Genomic DNA, 24505 nt, shown 5'->3' with positions numbered 1-24505 from the left:
CCTATCCTTATACGCTCTAAAAAGGGGTCATGGACTCCTTTTTAGTTTAGGATCCCCTTTCTACATTCCATTTTTTATTGAGCCTGGTGTGGAATCACCATCATTACACATGAATTCTTAGTATGGCTGCTGGTCTAGCAATCCCTCCTAGCCGCCGCCTAGAGTGCAGCCTGCCTGCTGAAGATTTGACTAAAAATTGAAATTGGCCAAAATCACAAATAGTTTTACAATTCTAGTTATTTTGTCTAAATTAAAAGGAATGACAAAAAAAGTATTAAAATTCACATAGACTTTCTTTAAGGAGAAAATTTAAAGAAACTATTATGTGGTTTGATGCTTTTACATTTGAGAGAAATAAATATTTTTATATCAAGCGAGTAAAATGTGTTTTTGTTATGATATATTAAAGTATTTAGGTTATATTGGATATCTATCATTATGTTTATGGATAGATTTTCTTATGTAAATAGAGCTCTAAGTTTTATTTTTCTTAGCATTTCTTAGATATATACCATTTTTTTTCATATTTTTAGATTATAAATACTAATAGAAACATAAATTTTAAATAAAATAATTATTTAAAAATAATTTAGTATCCGATTAGATGGTTTTCTAATTAAAATTTTAATTTATTTATAAATTTTATAATACATTGTTAGATGTCATATTATTAATAAAATTATAATTTGATGACGAATGTAGTTATATACATGTGATACTTTTTTGAGATAAAAAAATATCTTTATCTCCCAAATATAAAAGCGCTAGATTAGAGAATAATTTTTTAACTTTACCCTTTTCTTGACCATTAGGCCCAAAAAGATTATTAATTAATTTTTTATTTTTTATTATGAGTTAAAATTTGTTACACTCTTAATTAGAGTATTATCAATTTTAATTTACGAAATTTTAACAATCAAACAAGGTTAAAATTAAGACTGAATTTTATTACCTTCTTTCATTCATAGAGAGTAAAGTAAAAAAAGAAAAAGAAAAGAGTGATGCTTTAGTTGTGGTTTTAATTAGGAGGCAAAACTATTATTTATTATTAGAAAAAGCAAAACTACAAAACTGAACTCCTGCCCTTATCCATGACAAATCATATAACAGCTCACTAATTAGCCTATCTATCCTCATAAATATTCTCTGTCATATCCAAAACCACCTCTTCAAACTTGCCAAGTTTAAAACCCTAAAAATAGTTCACAAATCCTAAAATTTTACACCTATTAGGCCTTCTGGACTTAATAATAAAAATTCTAAGAAGGCTTTTTATTTTATTTGGTTAGATTTTTTTAATTTTTTTCTTTAAATATTATCCAAACTCAAGCATATAAACTCGAACTGAACATCTTCTTCAAGTTAATAAGATATGTATGTACCGTTAGATTGTCTTTGAGTGCAAATTGCATCCTGTTTTCTGATCCAAGGACTATCTCCAAATAATATATAAACAGTGGGGCTCTATGAAAATGGCATGAGCCAAATAGACAGTTGAATTTTTTCATTGCGTATCCTCTTGGCTGTCTCTTAGCAAACACTTGGCTACTGCCATAGTTATGAGCAATGACTCCAAAATCTCTATACCTGAAAACGTATGCACTTCTTACACAAACACAAACAACACAGACTCACACACACACATTTGCATCCATTCTTGAGCTTGAGTTTCTCAGTGCAATGGCTTCTCCTGCTTCTTCCGCTTCATCAGCAACATCTTCACCTGCGGTACCTGGGGGAAAGTGCTTCTACTGCAGGTCCCTCTGTGCCCAATTCAGGACTGGCTGGAAGCTTAGCAACGGCAATTATGCTGCGCTTTGTGAGACCTGCGGGTGCGTGTTCCTCTTGCAATTCTCTCGATCGCCATTTCTTTATATTAAATATTCATAACACTTGATGCTATTTACATCATTTTGCTTTCATAGATGAACAATGGTACCTTTGATTCTCTAGCTACTGGCTTGTCTGTAATTCTTTTTCACTAATCGATGCATGCATGTTGATTGATTTGTGCTGTGGTCTGTTTCTTTTCTCTGAAAAAGAAAAAAATTTAAGAGTTATCATGCATGTGTTTTTATAGTCTGCCTACTATTTTGATTTTCGATCTACAAATTTACTTTGGATTTTGTTGGGTTCATCTACTAAATGCTTCTTTGGGTGTTCAAAGTATATATATATGTGTATAACGAAATTTTTGATGAGCCCCTTAATAATTAAATTAAATATGAGTAATCTGTTTATTATGTTAGTCTCATTATATAAATTTATATAAACTTTCTACAGTTCAGAAAATGACTCGAATATAAACTGAATTACACTTATAATTAATAAAACTAAATTATTTTAAATAATATAAACGAATCAATTTCAATCATTTGAATCTCACTGATGCCCCTTAAAAAACTAAAGAAAATAACTAGAAAATATCATCCTTAACTTGAGAATTCAGTAATCTTTCATTTTGGAGTTCTTAATTTGAAAAAAATAATATAAGGACCATGACAACTTTAATGTTGAATTAGGTAACCCATTGCTACATGTACTTGAGGTAGAGTATTTGATTTTATTGTTAAAGAACATATCGGCCGAGGGAAATTAAACTATAGTTGCCTTAGAATAAATATATTATAAATGTGGGTATATGTTTAATAGACTTTTTCGTAGTACATATACTTGCCAATCCAACCGAGATCACCCAAAATAATTTGAACTTTTCAAATTTTTTAATTTTTTTAACATATTAATAGTCTAATATATAAAATATACTTTATATAATCAAAATACATGGATCTCATATTATAACATTTATTTTTATCAAAATCATATTTTTATTTGAGTTAAATCAAATAAATAATTTTTTTTTAAATAAAGTCTAACTGATATTAGTTAAAGCTTGTCGAACCAAACCTTTCAATAGGTCTAATGGGTGCAATATTGTTAGATATATCTTCATGATTATAATAGGGTGTATATAGGTAAAGAAACAAAATAATGTTCATTATAGACAGAAGTAGTCAACACCAAACCCACCATTTTAATAATTCGAGTTCTTCAAATTCTTCAGTTATGCAGATGATCGATTTATCTTGTTTTTAGAAAAAGGATAATCATGCTCTTCCTTTTGTTGAACTCTAGTAATTGTGATTTGACGTTCATTTTCTTCAATTAGGGTATTAAAGCCTAAAACAAAGGGAGTTATGGTACTTTTGCATTAACCTACAACTATGATTTGAGAAGAACTTAAAGGTTGGAAAATATTTCATTTTGGGATATATATCTCTTTCTATATATACTAAATTAATGGATGAGTAATACACACTCATTAGTATTAAATAATCGATTATATGCTAATTGTTCAGAGTTCAAACATAGAATATGTGGACTATGTGTCACTCACTTATTTATTATAGTATATAGACTAGGTAAGTCTTATCTTCAAATGGCGGAATATAAGATGTTATCACTTTATCAAGTGATAGGTCTTTGTTAGCACTCTTTAAGGGATAACAAGGCAACTATGGAAGCATATGCTACCACTACAAGAATTATGTGATTTACCGATGAAGATGCAAACTGTTGTTAAGAACACAAAGGAGATACAATGGGTGATAGATTATTTTAGTATGGACTATACATAAACGATAGTCGACATTTACATAAATCTTTAAGGATGTTAAAGATGTATTTTTCGTCCTAAACCATAAAGGTGCTTTCGCCTACCTGGAGTTGAAGTTACCATTTTGGAGTTCTTTGAGTTCCAAATTCAGTAATATCTGTCTTTCATATATGTAAAGAGGAGTAATTGCAAGTTTCAGAAAAAAGTGCTTCGATCCAGTCGAGAAAATAAAAGATAGAAACCACCTCTTTTTTATTATATGAAAATCATTCTTATCCAAATGTTTTTGCCTTAAATATTTAAGGCAAATAAAGATAAGCAATTATTACCTTATTGCTTTTGTTTGTAATTGTTCTAGTCGAACACTCTCTTTCCTTCATTCACCTTCATTTTACTAAATAAGAAAGAGCTGAAACGATCACTATCTTAAAATATAAGTTGAAGATCTCACGTATTCATCATTGATTTTGATAATTCTATTTCATTTTCTTGATCTTAGAATTGTAAATAAGATAATATAGAAATTTTGTTATCATGTATCAACTGATTCAATAAAGGCATAAAACGAATGGAAGGTGTTTGTGACGAGTTAGATTTTCTTTTTGGATAGGTTTTGAGAAACTAAAGTTCATTTCCTTTCAGTGAACATGTTCTCAAAAATAGTATTATCATCATGGGTAAAGCACATAAGCATGATCGGAATACTCTTCAAGCCTATTTGGTACTATAAATTTGTACCTAACACTTCTTATTAATCTTCACAAAAAATTAAGACGAAGTAACCGGTGGATCTAAAACCACTCGATCAAAAAGATCTATATATTCTTCTTAAATTTACTAATCAATCAACATAGGTTCCTTTTTCTTATTTAGTTTATAATATTGCTTGTGATGACTCCAAAAATTTAAAACTAGAATTATAGACGATAATTTGCATAAATGAAGTTTAATGACTATTCATTTGTTAGACCAGAAGTAAAAGTTTTAGCATACGGATCCCGTCAGAACTTCTTTCGAGGAATGGGCTAGACTGGGTCATTTCTCAAAAATAATTACTAAAGGACTAGATACTATCACTCGGATCTGGAATCTACATGCTGATGCTCACGATTTCGATAGCCATACCAGTCCAGTAATTTGGAGGAGATTTTTTTAAAAAGTATTTCATGTTCATCTTAACCAACTCTTAATCATCTTTCTTTGGCTTAGTGGCATGTATTTCCATGATGCTTTATTTTCCACCACCCTCAGGCCAAGTCCATCAAAGGCTCTCCTTCGTTATATAAGGCAATAGAAGGAAGCGGGCTTTGTTCCTTTCTAAAGTAATATTGGTCCAGATCTTCAATTCTTAGTATCAGAACAGTAGGCTAGGAATTCAAATTTATTGTCCCTCAACAAGACAACAAGAAGGTGGAGAATATATATTTCTTTCTGGGATAGACTGTAGAAAAATCTACAACTTCCATGGATCGTGTGTTATAATAGGTGACCAGGCCAAGGGACGCTGTCGGTTTTATATTTTAATACCGTACTCATACTGTAAAAAGACCTTATTCACACTGTCTTACGTCTGCCATAATTCCCAAATCATAGCTAAGTGATTCTACTCATGTTGGACCTAGCACCCAAGTGCTTTGGCTAATAGTGGGCTAAAGCATATTAATGGTGATATAAGTGTGGGTTTCCGAAGAACAAAAATAACCTCTTGTTTCTTCTTTCAGATTCAGAGAGCATCCGGAATGATTAGTGAATTACATTTATATTATATTGTAATTAGTGCATTCTTTACGCCCTTGTACATTCTGTCGATTAGTCCCATTAACATAAAGTTGCTTCAAAATGGGCCTAGTTCTAAGATGTCGAATCTATATTGAATCAACATTCAACAAGGCTATTAGGACTTAGGTCTATTTCTTAAGCAGGGCATTCAATACATGTTTTCTATACCAATTAATCAGTTTCTAAACATTAGAGTGAATTCTAATCTAAACTTATAATCTAAATATAGTTTAGAATCTTTGTACTATTTTTATTACTATATTAGTTACAATGAAATCTTTCAAAATTTGATTTCGAGTTAACAAGTTCTTTCTTCTTCGCTTCGGATGAGAGAATAGAAGAGTTGAGTAAATAAAAACTCAGAGGAGGTTCATAGCCAAGGGAAAATGTCACGACCCCACCCGTGGGCCCGTGACCGGCACTAGGGAATGGGTAGGCTTAAGGCCACCGAAACCCGTAGTAAGCCTGACACTCACTGATTTAAACAAATCTCATCTCAAATTAATATTATTAAAGCCACAATTTATCTTAAAGGCTACATTCTACATAAATACTTGATGCAGAAAAACTAGGCGAGACCTGAAACTCAGAAAATTTACAACTGATACATCTACTATTACTACTGCGGAGAATCTAAGATTTACCAATTTACATACCAAATCAAATACATCACCCGATGATGAAGGAGTCGGGTTACTTGAATAAGAGTCGCGAGAGGATTAAATACGAATCAAAATAAGAAAATGAGATCGCTCTAGAGTGAGTTAAAATCAAATAATCTGGGGACTATTGCATTCTTCTCAGAAAACATAGATTATTCAAATCAGTATATCAAACCATGCACATAAATACCAATCATACTATAATCATACCCTAATAAATAAATAAATGAATAAATAAAAATATATTTTTACTTTTACGGGACGAGTGGCTCAGTAGAACCCTAACCCCAAATTCTAACAGTCATTTTGGCTCTCTTAATCTAATAAGACTGGCGCTCCGAGAGTAAAGCTCGACCAGGGACCTTACTTCCAGTCTGGTCACTTAAGTATCCAAATAAGAAATCTAGTAGCCATTCGGCTCTCTTAATCCAATAAGACTGGCGCCCCGAGAGTAAAGCTCGACCAGGGACCTTACTTCCAGTCTGGTCACTTAAGTATCCAAATACGAAATCTAGTAGCCATTCGGCTCTCTTAATCCAATAAGACTGGCGCCCCGAGAGCAATGCTCGACCAGGGACCTTACCTCCAGTCTGGTCACTTAAGTATCCAAATAAGCCGGTGCCCCGAGAGCAATGCTCGACCAGGGACCTTACCTCCAGTCTGGTCACTTAAGTATCCAAATAAGCCGGTGCCCCGAGAGCAATGCTCGACCAGGGACCTTACCTCCGGCAATTTACACAAATCAGCCCAGAGAGCCATGCTCGACCAGGGCAAATCCATAAATATCTTATTACATGTCCATGATTATTACCGGTGCGCACGCGGTCTTGATGTAACCCATCAGGCGGCATGTTCTATAAGCCACATTTCCCAAATCGCAATCACCACATTTAATAAATATCATTGTCTAATGAAATCATTCAACACATATCGAAATAAAGATTAAAATTTAGGATAAGGCAACGTGCAATTCGTGTCAACAGAATAATAATATCTGTATTATTATAACGTTACTAATAATAATATTTATATTATTTTCAATAATTAATAATCAAGTAAAATTATTTATGTTGTGATACTAATAACCATATTATGCATAAACTTCCAAAATATCATATTAAAATCAGACTTAGCAATAGTGCAATGATTAAATGACTTTAACTCACAGAATTGGGCGACCTCCTAGCTCTGCTCCGGTGCCTCGGTTGGAGCGAGCCGAACAGACAGATCATTTAGTCACGGAAAACAATTTATCAAAACGATGGAACAATTACAATAGACCCTAGGTCTAGACTCATAGGACTGACTGTCTAAGAATCTCGACTCAGGAACTACCGAAAATTCGGCAGAACCTCCCCTACAACACGAACATTACCCCCCGTAAAAACGGGTCCAGGACCTACCAGAAAAACACTCTAAATATCTAACAATTTAAACAACGGGAGTCGGGTCCCCAAACTTCACTATTTCCGACTCGCCACACAAAGACAAAAACACAAGGCGTAACCGAGGACAATTATTTTTGACTCACAATATCATCAAATACTCAATATAATCCAATAGACACAATTAAACCAAGAATTCCAAAATTAACGGGCCAAAGATAATTACCGAGACGCTCGATCGCTCGGTCGACTCGCCTCCGGCCGCCGGAGTCCGATCGACGATCCGAACACACCATCGGACTCACAACGACGCGCTGATAATGATCACCTCTTCCGATTTTCCGATCTGACACCCGATCATCCGGAGAGATTTGTGGACGATCTCGACCATCGATTTGCAAATGAAACCCGATCGCCACAAAACCAGTGTCAATGCGAAGCTTGAGATGAGGAGAGTCGGGATACATCCTCCGATCATCCATCCTCCGCCGGAGCTCGCCGGAAAAGCCCAAAAAAACGCGGCTGCCACTCTAAGTTTCACTTTGCCGGATCTTGCAACTCCGGCCACCCCAGGCGTCGCCATCACGCTAAAAGAGAGCCCTCGCCGAGAGAGCCGATCGCCACCCAACTCGGCCAACAACGGCCGAAACACGCCTGAATTCGCCTTCGCGCTCTTCTACCGCTCCCGCCGAGCCACTGCTGCCAACCGCCGCTTGGCCGGCCGCCACCGATGCCTGCAGCGTCCTCATTTCTCTCTCTTCCGACGCGCCTCACTCTCTCCCCGACAATTCTCTCCTCTTCCTTTCTTCTATATTGACATTTGACCCCTGAACTTTTCCTTATTACAATTTGGTCCCTCAACTTTCTTAATTACTTACAATTTCATCCTGCAGAATTCCAATTTAATCCCTAAACTTCTTTTTAGCCTTTCAATTAAGCCCTTAACTATTTAATTTGGGCCAAATTTGAATTACTGAAAATACACAAATACCCCTGACCGACATATTTATTTACAAAAATACCAAACTCACAAATTTCCATTAAACTCTCATAAAAATAAAATTATACTTTCAATCCTTATTCCAAAATAAATTTCCAATTTAGTCCTAACACACAATTAAATTAAATAATCAATTTCCAACTTAAAATTTAATACTACTAATCAATTATAATACCAATTTTCTCAAAATTCTTTTATAAAAACATTCCTTACAATTTCTATCATAATTTTTCAATATATAATTTTATTTATATAAATATGCATTTGGAGAAAATTTGAATAACTAAATAAAAATATAAATTATTCCTCAAATAATTTATTTAATTAACTCCTTAAAAATCAAACTAATTGGATATGGAAAATAACTCATTTGTTTATCTAACATGAACATTCAAAATTTGTATTTAAATCATTCTAATTAAACCGAATAAAAATAAAGCTAAAATTAACTTAAATAAAAACTCATTATTAAATATATAAAAAAATTCGGGATATTACAGAAAAGATGTCTGAGTAAGGTTATTTTAGAATGTGTTATGTGTAAAACAATGTCAGTAAAAAAATCAACAGAGATTTCTAGATATATTACTCGAAAGACTTGATATAAAGGAAACTTTCATTTCGTATTAAATATTATATATAATATATTAGATTAGCTTAGGCCAATATGAAAATGTAAACAACTAAAAATTATAATCACATTAACCTCACTAAAGCTAACATTTAGGTTTTCTTTTTCTTTTCAAGGTTGAGCACTCTTTCAGTTTCTTGTTTTATCAATAAATTTATACGTATTAGCCTTGTTAATGATGTACATCTTGGTTTTCATAATGCCCTTTTTTGCGAATTCTTACAAAATTTTAAAAATCCATATATCTATAAAAGTAAGATTTTCTTTGATGTTATTGGATGGAAAGCGATATATTAGAAATTGTTTAATCTCTATCATTCTTCAAGGAAGATCATTTTTATATAGGTTAGCCACATCCATTATTTTCTATATATGGAGGCAAAGGCCAACAAAAATGAAAATTGATATCAAGAATAGGTTAATATGGAATATACATATAATAATAATTGGAGTTAATAAGGCACGATTGTAGCATTCTTCATTTGGTAATATTGGTTTTTCTTGGACAAACATCCTTATTATTCTCTCTTTTACAACACATGGCCACTCTTGTGTTTTCTAGTTTTATCAATTAATTTATAGAATTTGCTCGCCATTTTAATAGTGTGTTTGTGGTATTTTGAATAACTTCTTTTCTTTTTATAGATTCTTATAAGGTTTGGTAAATCCATCAGAAACATAATTTTTCTTACTACTATTGGTTAGATTTACATAGTGCCTAAGAGATTGTTTGACTATTTGTCTTTCTTTAAAGAGGATATTTCTTTAAATGGATTTATATTTCAACGCTTACAAATTAATACTTAGTGTCTTTAATTCATTTCCTTTAGTTGTATTTTGATATTTTCTTTTAATTATGTTTGCCTTTTCCTTAGTTTTGAGCCATCATAGATAGGAATGCTAGTCTTTGAGATAATAATTTAGTTACTTCATCAATAAATAGGAAATTATAGTTAACATTTCTCTCTCTTAATTACTCTTTTTTTATTAGTTTTTTTACCACATGTTGATCTTTCATTTGAGAAGCGATTACATTAAAACACAATTAAAGTTGAATGATGACTAAAATGAAAACTAAGTGTGTAGTTAAGTGACCATTTGGATCATTGTGCCCTATCCTTCTCTTTTCTGACTATCTCGTTAGCTAAGCCCTCTACCGTTATTGTTTCTGTCGCTAATATACCTTTTACTTTCTATTAGTGAAACTATCTTTTTAGGAGATGTAATAACCATATAGAGCTTAACCTAAGCATAAATAAAACTAGTAAATTAACCTAGATTGACTATATGTGCCTCCATAGAAAAAGAACTTGCACATTTTGCTATTGCTACTGTGAAAGGAGGGAGTTCCATAAACTTCAACCCTAACATCTCTCCGTTATAAACGTGATGGCTTGGAACATAGTAATCAGTAGACTTATACATATGCTCATTTGATGTCCTTCCTTATCCAACTGCACTTGATAAGAAAGCCAGACTTAGATATCTATACGTATTTCCTTATAGGTCTAGCTTTGATTGTTCTAGTCTTGACTTAAGTGTAGCATGAGTTGGTTGAGATTAACCTAACAATAATTCTTAATTACATGATTTCTCTTTTATTAATGGGAGGTCTAGGGGTTAAATATTTTTTATATTTGTCGTAAAGGCAAAAATTTACTTAGTATGGAGGAAATGACTCGAACTTAAAACCTTTCATTTTTAAAGATACAAGCATTCTTACCACTTAAAGTATCTATGAAAATGTGGAAGATCTTTCTCTTGATTTTTTATTTATTTATTATATTTATAAATTATCAGCTCCAATTATTTTTTATTTTTCTTTAATATTAATTTGTTTTCTATGCGTTTTCTTGTTTGTTTTGCATCTTTTTAGTCTAAAGTTATTCTTTTTCTGCCCTTTTCTTTATGACATTAGATTTTCTTATATGTATATATTGATGATTTCGTTTGTGATTTTTTTAAGTATATGGGTTCATAATTTCTTAAATCATTTTCAAGAATCTTTCAACTCCTTTTCTTTTTTTCAAATAAGGAGTGCATCCTCTTTAAGAGGCAAAATCAAATTAATAAAAGAAAAATCAAATTATTTAAATAGAGAGGAACGATCCTAATTGCTTCTTTTGTAGTATAATATTCCATTCTTTTTATGTGTCACTAAATTTTTGTTTTCTTTTTGTCATATACATGCTAATTAATTATCTAATTCTATATACAGTTTTACACACACACATCTCCATACTGTAAAATTCCTATGAATTTCTTTTTTTAAATAATTATTTATTTATTTATGAATTTCTATTACTAATTAATCTTGTCCTTTTAAAAGCTTCATTATTTTTAGGAAAAAAGATCTCTTATAGGTAATACTAATATTCTATAAAATTTACTGGCATCATATTATATTTATTTATTTATGTGTTCTCCACTGTAGCATTAATTCTTTTGCAATTTCTGTAGCTCTGCTTATGAGGATGGCAGCTTTTGCCGAATATTTCACTGGGATTCTGATGGATGGCGGTTCTGTGTTACTTGTGGAAGTGTGAGCTAAAGAATTCCATTCATCTTCTTTGCTCATTAATGGACTGCTCTCTTTTTGTGGCTGTTCATTAGTAATATCTTATAGTGTAGCAGACTAATGCTTGATTTTTCTTTTCTCAAAAATTAATTTTATTTATTTATTTTATTGAATTGTAGGCTGTCCATTGTGGTTGTGTTATGTCAGCACATGCATATATTATGTTGGATGTTGGAGGCATTCGATGCCTCAAATGCTTAACCAGCGCCACTGGGGTAATCTTCTCCTCTCTTGGATCTCTTCTGTTTTCTCCTTTTACCATTCTCAAATACTCAGGCCATTCATGTTTTTTCCCCTTTTCAATTCACAAAACTCAGATAAGGTTTTGGGCGTTTATAACACAGAATTTTACAGATTTTATGAAATTTTTTTTTTTAATTCATTGTTTGATTTAAAAAGAAATATATAAAAATTGTTCTTATAAAATATGTCATTCACTTAAAAAACTATAATGTGAGAGTCTTTGAAATCCATATGAAAAGAGTTTTGTGAAATCATTGATTTTAATGAATGAGAGACGTCTCGATTTTTTCTTTATTTGATAAATAGTTATCTTCAAATGTGTTTTTGTGAAACCATTGATTTTAATGCTCTTGAAATCTTACAGTTATAAAGAGGACCGCTGTCGAATCACTGATTCAGTAAACCTTCAATTTTAGGAGCTCCATTTCTATATAGTCTTTGTAATAATGATAAATTGCCATTTCTTAAGGATCATAATTTGAGAATTAGACTAGTTAATTGAAATGAATGCTTCAATTGTGTCTACTACTCAATTAATGATGTTTGAACTTTGAAGTTTGTTCAATTTCAAATATTACAGGGAAGTAACCAGCGCCCGAAGCTTATGATGTCAGGGGAAACAACAGCAAAGAAGATGGTTCCTTTCCGAATGTTCCTTTGAAGTTGCAGTATACATATAATCAGTTAATTCTGATATATACATACATATATAATAACCGCCTTGAATAATCAAGACATTGTTTGGCAGCTCTATCTTCAACTGAGCTGTTGCAACTTCAAGCTTTCTATTTCAGAGATGTATTCCAATAATATATGCATGGGATTCATGCATTGAATTGCTTTAGTTTAATAGACAGATAATAATGATGCTTATTAGGATATAATAATATATCAGAATATATATATGTATGGCAAATGCATATTTGCAAATTTAGGTTTTATTAATTTAATCATTTTAACAAATTAATTTACGTCTTTTTTATTGTTAATCTCATTAGCCTTTGCCTCTTTGTTTTTCTTATTTAATTGAGCAGCCTTTACTTTTGCCTTTTTTCTTTCTCTTGCTAAAATGACCCTCCTCCAGCCAACTATTGCTTCATTATCATCATCAAAAAACTCAACTTCATGTACCCTAGCCCATCTAAGATTTCTCCTAGCTTCGAGATGCTCCTCTTCTTCTAAGCTAAAATCAGAATCTTCCACACTATCATCTGTCTCACTTACTTTTACAAGCTTATAGTCATTATCTTCGCTATCACTTAAAATGTCTTGTTGTCCAGCTATATCATTTGTTTGACCACCAGCAACTACAGAAATTTCAACATCACCAACTTTAAAATTACCAGTCTCTTCTGCATTATCATTTACTTGAGCATCTTTATCCATCACTTCTTGATTTTCATCAATCAGCTCCACTTTAGCCTCCCCTTCACAATATACTGAAACTAACCCATCCTTAATGAAGTTCAACATTTCCATGCATCCTTTATCCTCTTCAAAAAAATAAAAACCACTACCTTCAAGTTTCATGTAAGCTGTTTTCAAAACTTTAGAGTACCCTAAGTCCTTTACAATGCCCTCTATGTAAAAAAAATCCAAACTTGTCAGAGTCACAGTTCTCATAAAATCCAATCCCCCCAATATATTATGTACCCTAGTTAGTTTCAAAAAATACCCCACCATGGTGCACTTATATGCTAAACACATCCATACTGTAAGTTATTGACAATATTTGTTAGACACTACATACACGTTCATTAATTTTTAAGTTTAACAATTGTTTAATTTATTATAATGGGATATTTTAACTATAAAGTTGAAACCCTAAAATGCAACAACTATAACTAATGAATATGCTATGTAACAACATTATAATGGTACCTATGTAGATGTTGTCCTTAATGCTTCAATGGGGTCCAATAGCTTCGAATCGATCAACCGGTTGTAACTTCAGTTTTACTAAATCCACTGAACCAGGTTCAACAACATGGGGGACCACAAACCCTAGTTTTCAAGCGAGTGGACTCTACAGTCAATAAAGAATTGGCTTTTCTAGTCTTTTTCTCTGTAAAAGTTAGGATTTTAATCTTAGTTTATGATTTAGGGATTTGAGAGAAAAGTTTAAGATTTTTTTTCTTTTCTTTTGCTGTAAAAAGGCGACATCGTTTTATCAAGTGGCTGAGTCAGCAGCTTCTTTTACTGACTCAAATCTGTTTTTTTTAATTATTTACAGTCAGCATTCCGCGTTCACAGCCTCGCCGTGAAATTTCAAAAAAACTTGCCAGATAGTATATTTGTCAAGAAATTAAAAAAATTGGCATGATTTTGAAATTTTAAAAAAATTAGCTAAATTTGTTAAAAACGCGAAATATCAAGATCTGTTTGATAATTAAGCCTTATATTTTTTCTATTGTATAGTTTTGTAGTTTTATATGTATTTCGAATATATCAATGAAACAAATATTTTTACGATAGTAGTTTTAGTTAATCTGATTATTTTAAAAGATTTTCATATTAGTTTAATTCTCTTTACTAGATTGTCTTTTTTCGAAAAATTAATATAAATTATAAAATATTATTATTATAATAAATTTCTTTCATTGCAGTAAGAATAAATAAAAATTACTTTTTATTTATTTTTGTAAATATTAAACCCATTAGTTTACAACAAATCAAAATAAACTAACAATGGTAGGTACAAATAATTAATAAATCGTTCATATATTTGATATGTATATTGTTCATAAGTTTGAGTGTGTTTGAGGATAATTTAATAAATTTTTAATTCCCTTTATTTAATTTTCTTAGACATAACGAGGGGAGGGTTTAATCATGTAGTACCTGGAAAATGAAAAATGGCTCTGGTATTCCACGGTTTGAACTTTGAAGGAAAAGAACCGTTAAAAGTAGGTCCGGTTTAACTTTTACTTTCAAGTAGAATTAACTATTCAAAGTTCATTATTTGCTACCATCATTGAAACACATCGACCATCTAAACAAAAAAAAAATGACTTTCTAGCTATTCTGAAAGATAGATAATACATTTGAAGTTTGATTTTAGTGATGATACTATTTAATAACTAATAATAAAATGAATCAATTTAAATAAGATCGAAAATCAACCATGTTTGGAAGACAACAATAATTTTTTATAGATCAAGATTATAAATAAAATTTTAAATTTTAATTAAAACATTTTAAAAATGTAACACCCGGAATTTTTATATATTTAATAATCAGTTTTTATTTAAGTTAATTTTAGCTTCATTATTATTGGGTTTAATTTGGAATGATTTAATGAAAAATTTAATATTAATCAAATAAATGAGTTATTTTCTATACCCAATTAGTTTGAAATTTTAAGAAATTATTCAAATAAATTATTTGAGAAATGATTATATTTTGGCTATTCAAATTTTTCCAAATGCATATTTATATAAGTAAAATTATATATTCAAAAATTTTGGAAGAAATTATAAAGGATGTTTTTATAAAAGAATTTTGGGAAAATTGGTATTATAATTGATTAGTAGTATTAAATTTTGAGTTGGAAATTGATTATTTAATTTAATTGTGTGTTAGGACTAAATTGGAAATTTATTTTGGAATAAGGATTGAAAGTATAATGTTATTTTTATGGGGTTTTAATGGAAATTTGTGAGCTTGGTATTTTTGTAAATAAATATGTCGGTCAGGGGTATTTTTGTAATTGTGTATTTTCAATAATTCGGATTTGGCCCAAATTAAATAGTTAGGGGCTTAATTGAAAGGCTAAAAAGAAGTTTGGGGGTCAAATTGAAATTCTGCGGGATGAAATTGTAAGTAATTAAGAAAGTTGAGGGACCAAATTGTAATAAGGAAAAGTTCAGGGGTCAAATGTCGATATTGAAAGAAAGAAAAGAAGGATCGGGGAAGGAAGAGAGGAAGAGAGAGAGAGAGAGCCGAAGAAGAAGGAGGAGCTGCGGTGGCGTGCGTCGTCGGAGCGACTTCTTGTGGTTGGCCGTCGGCGTCAGCGGCACCAATGACGACTCATGAGGAGGAAAATTGCTTCCTTCCTGCCGGCTTTGCGTCGGTGGTTGATCTTGGTGCCGATCGACTCCTCTCGGCCCTCGGCTTTGTTTTGGCGGCTGGCTGGTGGCCGGAATCGGAAGATCCGATGGAGAGAGAAAATGGTGGCAGCCGGCGTTTTTGGGTTTTTCCGAGATCCGGCCGGAGGATGGACGATCGGAGGGCATATCCCGACTCTCCTCTGCTCGAAGCTTCGCGATGGCCTTTGGTTTCGTGGCGATCGGGCTTCGTTTGCAAATCGACGGCCGTGATCGTTCGTAAATCTCTCCGGATGGTCGGGTGTCAGATCGGAAAATCGGAAGCAAGGCTCGTCATCAGCGCGTCGTTGTGAGTCCGATGGTGTGTTCGGATCGTCGATCGGACTCCGGCGGCTGGAGACGAGTCGACCGAGCGATCGAGCGTCTCGGTAATTTTCTTTGGCCTGTTAATTTTAGAAATTCTTGGTTTAATTGTGTCTATTGGATTATATTGTGTATTTGATGATATTGTGAGTCAAAAATAATTGTCTGTCAGTTTGCCTGCCTCGTATTTTGTGCTGTGTGGCGGAGTCGGGAAATAGTGAAGTTTGGGGACCCGACTCCCGTTGTTTAAATTGTTGGATATTTGGAGTATTTTTCTGGCAGGTCCTGGACCCGTTTTTACGGGGGGTAATGTTCGTGTTGTAAGGGAGGTTCTGCCGGATTTTCGGTAAAATTCTCCTGAGTCGAGATTCTTATACAGTCAGTAATGGGAATCTAGACCTAGGATCTATTGTAATTGTTTCATCGTTTTGATAAATTGTTTTCCGTGACTAGATTGTCAGTTCGTTCGGCTTGCTCCTACCGAGGCACCGGAGCAGAGCTAGAAGGTCGCCAAACCTGTGAGTTAAAGTCATATATCGCTTACGCACGTGTCATGCATAAAATTTGATTTGCTACTGTGAATATTTATTTGCAATTTCAATTTTTCATTTAATTATTATTATTATCATTTGCATGATGCTTTTAATTACTATTTAAATATGTTTTTCCTTTATTACCAATTTTAATATTGCATGATGACTCAAGATGGGACGGCAGTAGAACATAGGAGTTGGATGAGTGTCCCAATATAATCTGAGAGAGATAGGGAAAGGGTAAAGAGGTAAAAATTTTAAGAAGAAAGATTAGGACTACCTCAGTCGAGCATCGCTCTCTGGGCTTAGTAGAGTGTGGTTGCTTAGGAGTAAAGGTCAACGGTCGAGCATTGCTCTCTGGCCGGCTTATTTGGAAATTTAAGTGACCGGAGGTAAGGTCCCCGGTCGAGCTAAGCTCTGGGGCGCCAGTCTTATTGGATAAGAGAGCCCGAAAGGCTAAGGGTGAGTTAAGTGGCCGGACTGGAGGTAAGGTCCCTGGTCGAGCTTTGCTCTCGGGGCGCCGATCTGTTGGAATGAGAGGTTTGAGATGATAGAGTTGAGGTTAGTTGAGACATAAGTGTTGAAATAATCGAGATTTTAGAGTTGGGATTAGAGTTCTACTGAAGTACTCCGTCCCGTTGCATGTGGAATAAATTTTGTTTAAGCATGGCATGACACATATGTTTTAACATGACACGTATGGTTCGCGTGATTTATTAATTATTTTAAAATTAAATAAGGTGACATTGAGATATTTGAAACTGTTTTAGATATATGATTTTAGCTCACTCTCGAGACTGACAGTCTCCATTTACTGTTTTTCAGATTCGTGACTGTTAGTCCTCTCGCGACTCTTATTCAGTAACCCGACTCCTTCATCATCGGGTGATGTATTTGATTTGGTATGTAAATTGGTAAATCTTAGATTCTCCGCAGTAGTAATAGTAGATGTATCGGTTGTAAATTTTCTGAGTTTCAGGTCTTGCCTAGTTTTTCTGGCAGACCGAAGTATTTATGTAGAATGTAGCTATTAAGATAATTTGTGGTTTTAATAATATTAATTTGAGATGAGATTTGTTTAAATCAGTGAGTGTCAGGCTTACTACGAGTTTCGGTGGCCTTACACCTACCCATTCCCTAGTGCCGGTCACGGGCCCACGGGTGGGGTCGTGACAAAAAATATCTAATTAAATGAATTAAAAGATGTTAAAATTTAAGTGATGCACTTTAAATATTTAATTTTCTTTTTAAATATAAATCTTTCATAAATAGAATATAAAAGTACATCTACAAATAAAACTAAAAAATAATAATTATATTCAAAAGATATATAAACTAAATTTTATTTAAAATAAAAAATTATTTTTAAAACTTTTCAATTTTGTGGATGGAGAACTTATCAATTATCATACAAAATTTAATTAGCTCGTAATAAATTCTTAATTTTCAAACTAGTCTAGTTATATAAACATTATCAATAATTTATATTATTTAAGAAAATTAAAATAATTTCACACGTATATAATAGAAATGAATAAAACTTTCATGAAAAAATATTTATATATCCGCATTAAAAATAAAAAAATAATATAGTAATAATAATAAATATAACAAATCTATATAATTATTTTATTGTATAAAGATAAATAAACTAAAACATAAAGTCACTATAAACTAATAAAAAGTAATAATCAATTTTTAAGATTGATGAGAAATTAAGAAGAAGAAGAAAACGAAACACTAATTTTTATTTTTGTTCCAAACTTCCACAAAAAGAAATATATTTCTTAACTTCAAATAATGTTTGATGGTTAATTATATTTTGGATAAAGGTTAAGGGTTTAATTGTAATTTTGCCTAGCTCAAAGTGAAAACACCATCCACGTGTACTCACTCTCCGGTCACACAAACTCGGCTTCATTCAAGAAGAGCAGACAAAATATCTCCCGCTCCGTTTCTCTCTCCACTGGAACTTCTCTAATCATTTTCCTTTCTCTAGTTTCTTCCTTTTCTCGGAAACCAAACAGAGTTCTCGCAGTGTTACCATGAGTTTACTTATAAACCAGAGTGTTAGTTGTTACATGAATAATAATAATGGCCAGAGAACCAATCACAGTGAGTCATTTCAAACTCTCTCTATGATTCAATTTCTTTATCAATAACGAAGACTATCAATTTTGTTTTGTGAAGGCAAAGAGAAAGCTACCGGCAAACTATCATCCACAAACGAGAATCTTCGCCGAAATGTTTTATCCTTATCAAAGAATGACAGTCGCTGCAGCTCCAGAATTAAAACTATAGCTACGTCCCTCGCAGGTGCCTATAATTCTTTTTCTACTCTCGGTAACTTTTACTCAATTGAAATTTCTACAATGTTTGTACTTTTTTACACTGATTGTCTTTTTTCTCCTTTGCAGTTTCAAATTTGATTAATATAGACGCAGCAAAGGCTGTGTCTACTGATAAATTATTGGTGAGGATCCAATACTGTTGTTTGCCATGGTTTGGGATGAATCATATGCAAGAATCCATTTGAATTGTTACAAAATCATGTTAATTTTAGCAATCTTTTTTGTTACTTTTTGAAGTTGAAAGAATTCAATTCTAGCCGCTACAAACCACTCTACAAACATGATAATTGACTAAATAGAATTGAGAATATATTTGCATTTTTAGAATTTCCAAACACACTATATCAGAATAAATTTTCCACATTTCATTTTTTAGACTAACTCTATCCTCATCTAATTGTGATTATCGAATTTGATAATGCTATTTCCAGAGTTTATTTGAAGTTATAGTACTGGTAGAATCATTGTATTTTGGGGACTTTGATTCAGGAAGAAGCTACTATTTATATGTATACTTTAGCTGATGGAGGCATTGGAGACTGGTTAGGAAGGTTATTATATTCAGCTGGACAACAGGCTAATGAAGCTGTTCAGGATCAGTTATCAGCCCTTAGTTTCACTAGGTTTCTCTTTTCCCTGCCATACTTTATTTTTTGTATTTGCATATCTGCATATATCAAAGTGAATTCAGTTCATTTATCTATTTTTTGTGGTTCATTGTTTATTTCTTTATTACAGTTTGGCAGTTATTTTTGGGGCAGGGCTTGTGACTAGCCTTTCGCCGTGTACGTTGAGTGTTTTACCATTGACCCTTGGTTACATTGGTAAGCATTTTCTCTTGCAATGCCTCATAAAAAATTGAAAATTTGACAGGATTTACTCTCGAAGAGTTTGTGGTTTCTGTTTTGAATCTCTTGTAGTTGTAGTCTCAAAAGCTATTATTTGACCTTGTTTTGATCATGCAGGAGCTTTTGGCTCTGGGAAAAGCAGGGCAGAGGTAATGACTTACTGAAAATCTTATCTTCACTTGGTGATGTTTTTCTCCATTTGCCATATTTAGCTTAGATCTTGTGGTAGTTTGCATCAAGTTTTTTTAAAAATAAAGAAAACAAATGAAAAGAATATTTAAAAAAAACAGGTTAAAGAAAAAGAATTTATAGGTCATTTTAGCATCTTTACTACTACTAAGACTATCCAAGTGGGTTAAACTACGCAAACCTGCTATGTTAACCAACTTTCTCCTCTCTTGCTTCCATAGTTATGTTTCCCATGCATATTGTACATTAAAAAAGTTGATGCTGCTGTTTAGGTCGTTGCAGATTCGATTGCGTTCGCATTAGGATTGGCAACTACACTAGCTCTTCTTGGTATAGGAGCCTCATTTGCTGGAAAAGCATATGGACAGATAGGACAAGGGTTACCTTTGGCTGCTTCTGGTTTGGCTGTTATTATGGGTCTTAATCTCCTTGAGGTACTGATAAACATCTTGAATATTGTTTGGTTTCTGCATTACAAGCGTTGGCTGTGTGCTTGATTATTATCAGCACTTAATGATGGCCTTTTACTGTTTCTTAAATGAGTTTGTACTTTGAATGGTTTAGTTTGCAATTAGATCTTCTTTCAGTTGATATTGGTGATTTAAGTCCTCCCTTTCTATTTAAATTTCTCATTCTGAGGGCCAACATTGCAGATTATTGAATTACAACTCCCTTCCTTTTTCAATAATTTTGACCCTCGTGCTGCAGCAGCTAATTTTCCATCAAGTAATGGCCTTTTTCAAATTTTGCTTAGCCCTTTTAATATTCAACATATGGACAATCTGATCCTCTTGAGAGTTTTAATGATAGAAAATATGTCATATCCAGGCGTGCAAGCATATTTAGCTGGTCTTACATTTGCATTAGCTGCCTCTCCTTGCAGTACACCTGTGCTTGCCACTTTGCTGGGTTATGTAGCTGCATCTAAGGTATGTAGCTGCTCCCTTCCTCCCTCTCTCTTTCTCTTCCCCTCCTCCTTCGTCCTTTCTCATTCCACATTTGAAGTCTCATACAGCAGCATACAAATCGAAAAGCTAACTGTTACCTAGCTAAGTGTGACCAAAGTCATGTTTGATAATTGTAAATGATGAAATTAAGTGTACTTAGGTGAAAGGAGTAAGTTATTTTGAGCAACTGAAAGGAGTAAGTTTATGCTGGAGATGCACTTTGGACTATTAGCTCTTTAAATTGTTTAAGCATTTATGCTTTTTCATTTGGAAGAATCAATCTTTTACATTGGGATAAATAATTACATCAATCTTATTTCTCTGATAACCTTCTGGTTAGGCGGAACTTGTAGAAGATTAATGCTCTTTTGTGAGATTCTAATTTGTCAGAAAGCTAAACATAGTTACACTTAGAGGTGAGATGTGGAGCATTAGATGGTACACATTTTCATCTGTTATTTTTCCAGTTTATCAGTTCGATGATAAAAACGGTTTTTCTCTGATCCTTTTTTCAAATAGATGTCATGCTAACATGTGATCTATCAAAGTTAAAATAGGGAGAGAAAGGAAACAATGAGGGGAAAAACAATAGATTTATACTCGGTGAACAGCTTGATGGACTATTTCAAGCTTTTGTTGTTGGAATTAATTTTCTTAATTTGGTTTACATGGTTGTACACAACTTGATAAGCATGTAACAGATATTCTTATAACAGGATCCAATTGTAGGAGGCAGCTTACTCTTGACATACACTACTGGCTATGTTGCTCCTCTGCTTCTTGCTGCTTCTTTTGCTGGAGCTTTGCAGGTATTTGTTCTGTATTGGGGATTGTAGCTGTATTATTTCAGTTAAACCAAGAAGACAAACAATTACTTCAATCGCCTTTGGGGTTGGTGTTTCTCGAAACTGCTATTTCTAGCGACTGGGCCTGATTTATAAGTGTCATACTACTTGAGAGAAAATTGTAATGTGAAATCCACTCAGGAATGTCCTTTTACATGGTTCTAAGCAGGTTACTGGAATCATATTAATCTACTGCCTGGTGTTTCAATTTTCATTTTGATATTCTCTGAATTGATCTTTTAACACATGCAGAGCCTGTTGTCATTCCGAAAGTTCTCAGCATGGATCAATCCAATGAGGTATTGCTGTAGTATCTTTAATGTTGTCAATTTTAAAAACTGGAAATGACAGCTTTGCATCTCCATAATCATTCACATTATAAATGTTTTATGGTGCTGGACACAACCATCTTAATTAACCTGGTAATGTCTCTGGAACCCACGTCTTAATTCTGCACTTATCAACAGTTGTGTGGATCATTTGTAATTGCCTGTCTGGCAGGAATTTTTTCTCAGACTTGCCGGTTTCTATAGAGTTTCCATGTTTCTAATACATGTTGAGTTCGATTGTTTGCAGCGGTGCACTTCTCCTAGGAGGGGGTGTATATACTTTCTTGGATAGGCTCTTCCCGGTTTCAATGTCAATGTAGATGTCCCAACATGGAGTTCTGTAGAATTTACTTCACAATGTACAGAGAAAAAGATCAAAAGGTTAATGGATACAAAGTAACAAAAAAAAAAAGAAAAATAATACACTGCAGGAAGGCTTCTCTGTTTTACACTAGGAAATAGTTTGATACAAACAAGTTGTGTACCAGAATGAAGTGTGTAGCTGAAGTATACTGATGTTCCGTGATCCATTTCAGACTCCTTTAGTCCATAGATATGATAATGTATTTCTGATGCTATTTCTATTTTACATCAAGCACAGGAAAATGTTCGAGAAGAAAAGAAACAGCAGTTTTTCATCTCTAAAATTAACTGCACAAAATAGTCAATAGTACAAAATATACAAAGTTATTCAAAGAGTTCATTTTTATATATGTTAGGGGCCAATTGTTGTGCAGAATAAAATGTTAGGAATTAAATTGTAAGATAGTGTATTGCTTTCCGGTTCTTTCATAATTTACTAATAAACGGTTTAGATGAGGGATGAAACAAAACCCTATTTTTGAACAAGAAAGGACAAAAGTATAAATTAGCAAAAACATTTAGGAGGTTTTAATAATTAATATATATTTTATTATTTTATTATTAAATATTATAATATAAATTACTTATATTTATTGTAAAGTATACACTAATTCTTGATAATAAATTTTCGTTTTTAATTATTTTTGCTATTTTACATTTGTAATAGAGCTTTCTAACAAAAATAAATCAGATGAACAGATTGTTTCTTTTGCTATTAATAAAACTATCCAGCCTAGTACATTTTCATGTATAAAAATGAAATTCACAAAAGTTTTTAAATCCTGAAGGCTGCTCCCTTCATGGAAATCTAATCTCTGCTGCCTGCAGGGATCATCCAGGACAAATGTTCAAGTTATGGCATGAAAGATATGCTGTGATTATATTTTGTTCTCAAGTTTTATGCTACACTTTTACCTTTTTATTTTCGTTTTTGGTGGCAGATCAAGTGAACCCATTGAAGAGGAGGAGGAAAGAATCCAAATTTTCCCAATGACATGTTGCACTGGCAGTAGCTGCAATATTTCCACCATCAAGATCAAGAAGATTCTACACTCATGTTTCGCATGGATTTTGAAGTTCTTGCTGAGCAATGGGAACACTCAAAAAGTCAAAAGATTGTTGCGCATTTGGGAGTCCCCAAGTTCATTCCAGAATTCTTGAAACCAAAAGGCTACTAATTATTATGAATTTTCCAACCTGTATAATTTGTCAAAGCTAACATCTTTTCTTGTGCAAATTTGGCACTACAGTCATAAATACGAAGCAGTCGGCCATGGAACAGACAGATAAGATCACAACTAACAGAGTGTCACTGACATATCGTTCAGGGCCCTGACCTCATCTAGGACCATATCAGATCGTGCCAGAGGTTGACAGGGAGGTGGTGGTACTGATTCCAATTCCAGTAAAATAATGTCCAGGAATTATATGATTTGCTTTAACACAAGCTCCTCTTCTTCGTTCTTTATGGTTAGCTTATTGATTATTGGCTCTTTCGGATAATATTTGACAGATATTTTAAGCATAATCAACAAGTCAAATTCACCCAGAAAGCTACACTTCAAAAATTAGAAATCTGTAACTGGCAATTCCTCGAGTCTTGTCCCATGAGTATGATTTCCGGCAAGACCCCGCACCAGCTTTTCCGGTGAGCTCAGCTCCCCGCTACATAAAAAGTCCGGTGACACCAACGCTAACAAAAAGTGTAGTAAATCTAAACCCAGTGTGAAAGAGGACGCTCACAATGAGAAAAGAGACTTTTGCAGTATAATTTAAATTAAACTGTGATTCTGTCTA

General features: G+C 33.0%; 2 protein-coding genes across 2 annotated transcripts; both read left to right on the top strand.

The window, feature by feature from the left end:
- The first annotated feature begins 1342 nt into the window (after nt 1-1342).
- Nucleotides 1343-12746, top strand: LOC8260305 (B3 domain-containing transcription factor VAL3). Its single transcript, XM_015726519.3, has 4 exons — nt 1343-1832; nt 11534-11615; nt 11771-11866; nt 12475-12746. Exons 1-4 carry the CDS (start codon nt 1567-1569, stop codon nt 12553-12555), a joined length of 525 nt encoding a protein of 174 aa, XP_015582005.1. The 5' UTR covers nt 1343-1566; the 3' UTR covers nt 12556-12746.
- Nucleotides 12747-18735: 5989 nt separating this feature from the next.
- LOC8260303 (cytochrome c-type biogenesis ccda-like chloroplastic protein) lies at nt 18736-22934 on the top strand. The gene is made up of 12 exons (XM_002531000.4): nt 18736-18951; nt 19027-19152; nt 19254-19309; nt 19677-19810; nt 19926-20011; nt 20153-20184; nt 20497-20658; nt 20878-20950; nt 21053-21153; nt 21888-21980; nt 22269-22315; nt 22593-22934. The coding sequence occupies exons 1-12, from the start codon at nt 18882-18884 to the stop codon at nt 22663-22665; spliced, it is 1053 nt and encodes a 350-aa protein (XP_002531046.2). The 5' UTR covers nt 18736-18881; the 3' UTR covers nt 22666-22934.
- Nucleotides 22935-24505: the final 1571 nt, after the last annotated feature.

This window comes from Ricinus communis, chromosome 9 (assembly GCF_019578655.1).
Source record: "Ricinus communis isolate WT05 ecotype wild-type chromosome 9, ASM1957865v1, whole genome shotgun sequence".
Classification (NCBI taxonomy): domain Eukaryota; kingdom Viridiplantae; phylum Streptophyta; class Magnoliopsida; order Malpighiales; family Euphorbiaceae; genus Ricinus; species Ricinus communis.
Note: the sequence above shows the minus strand (reverse complement) of the source record. Positions and strands in the feature narration are given on the sequence as shown.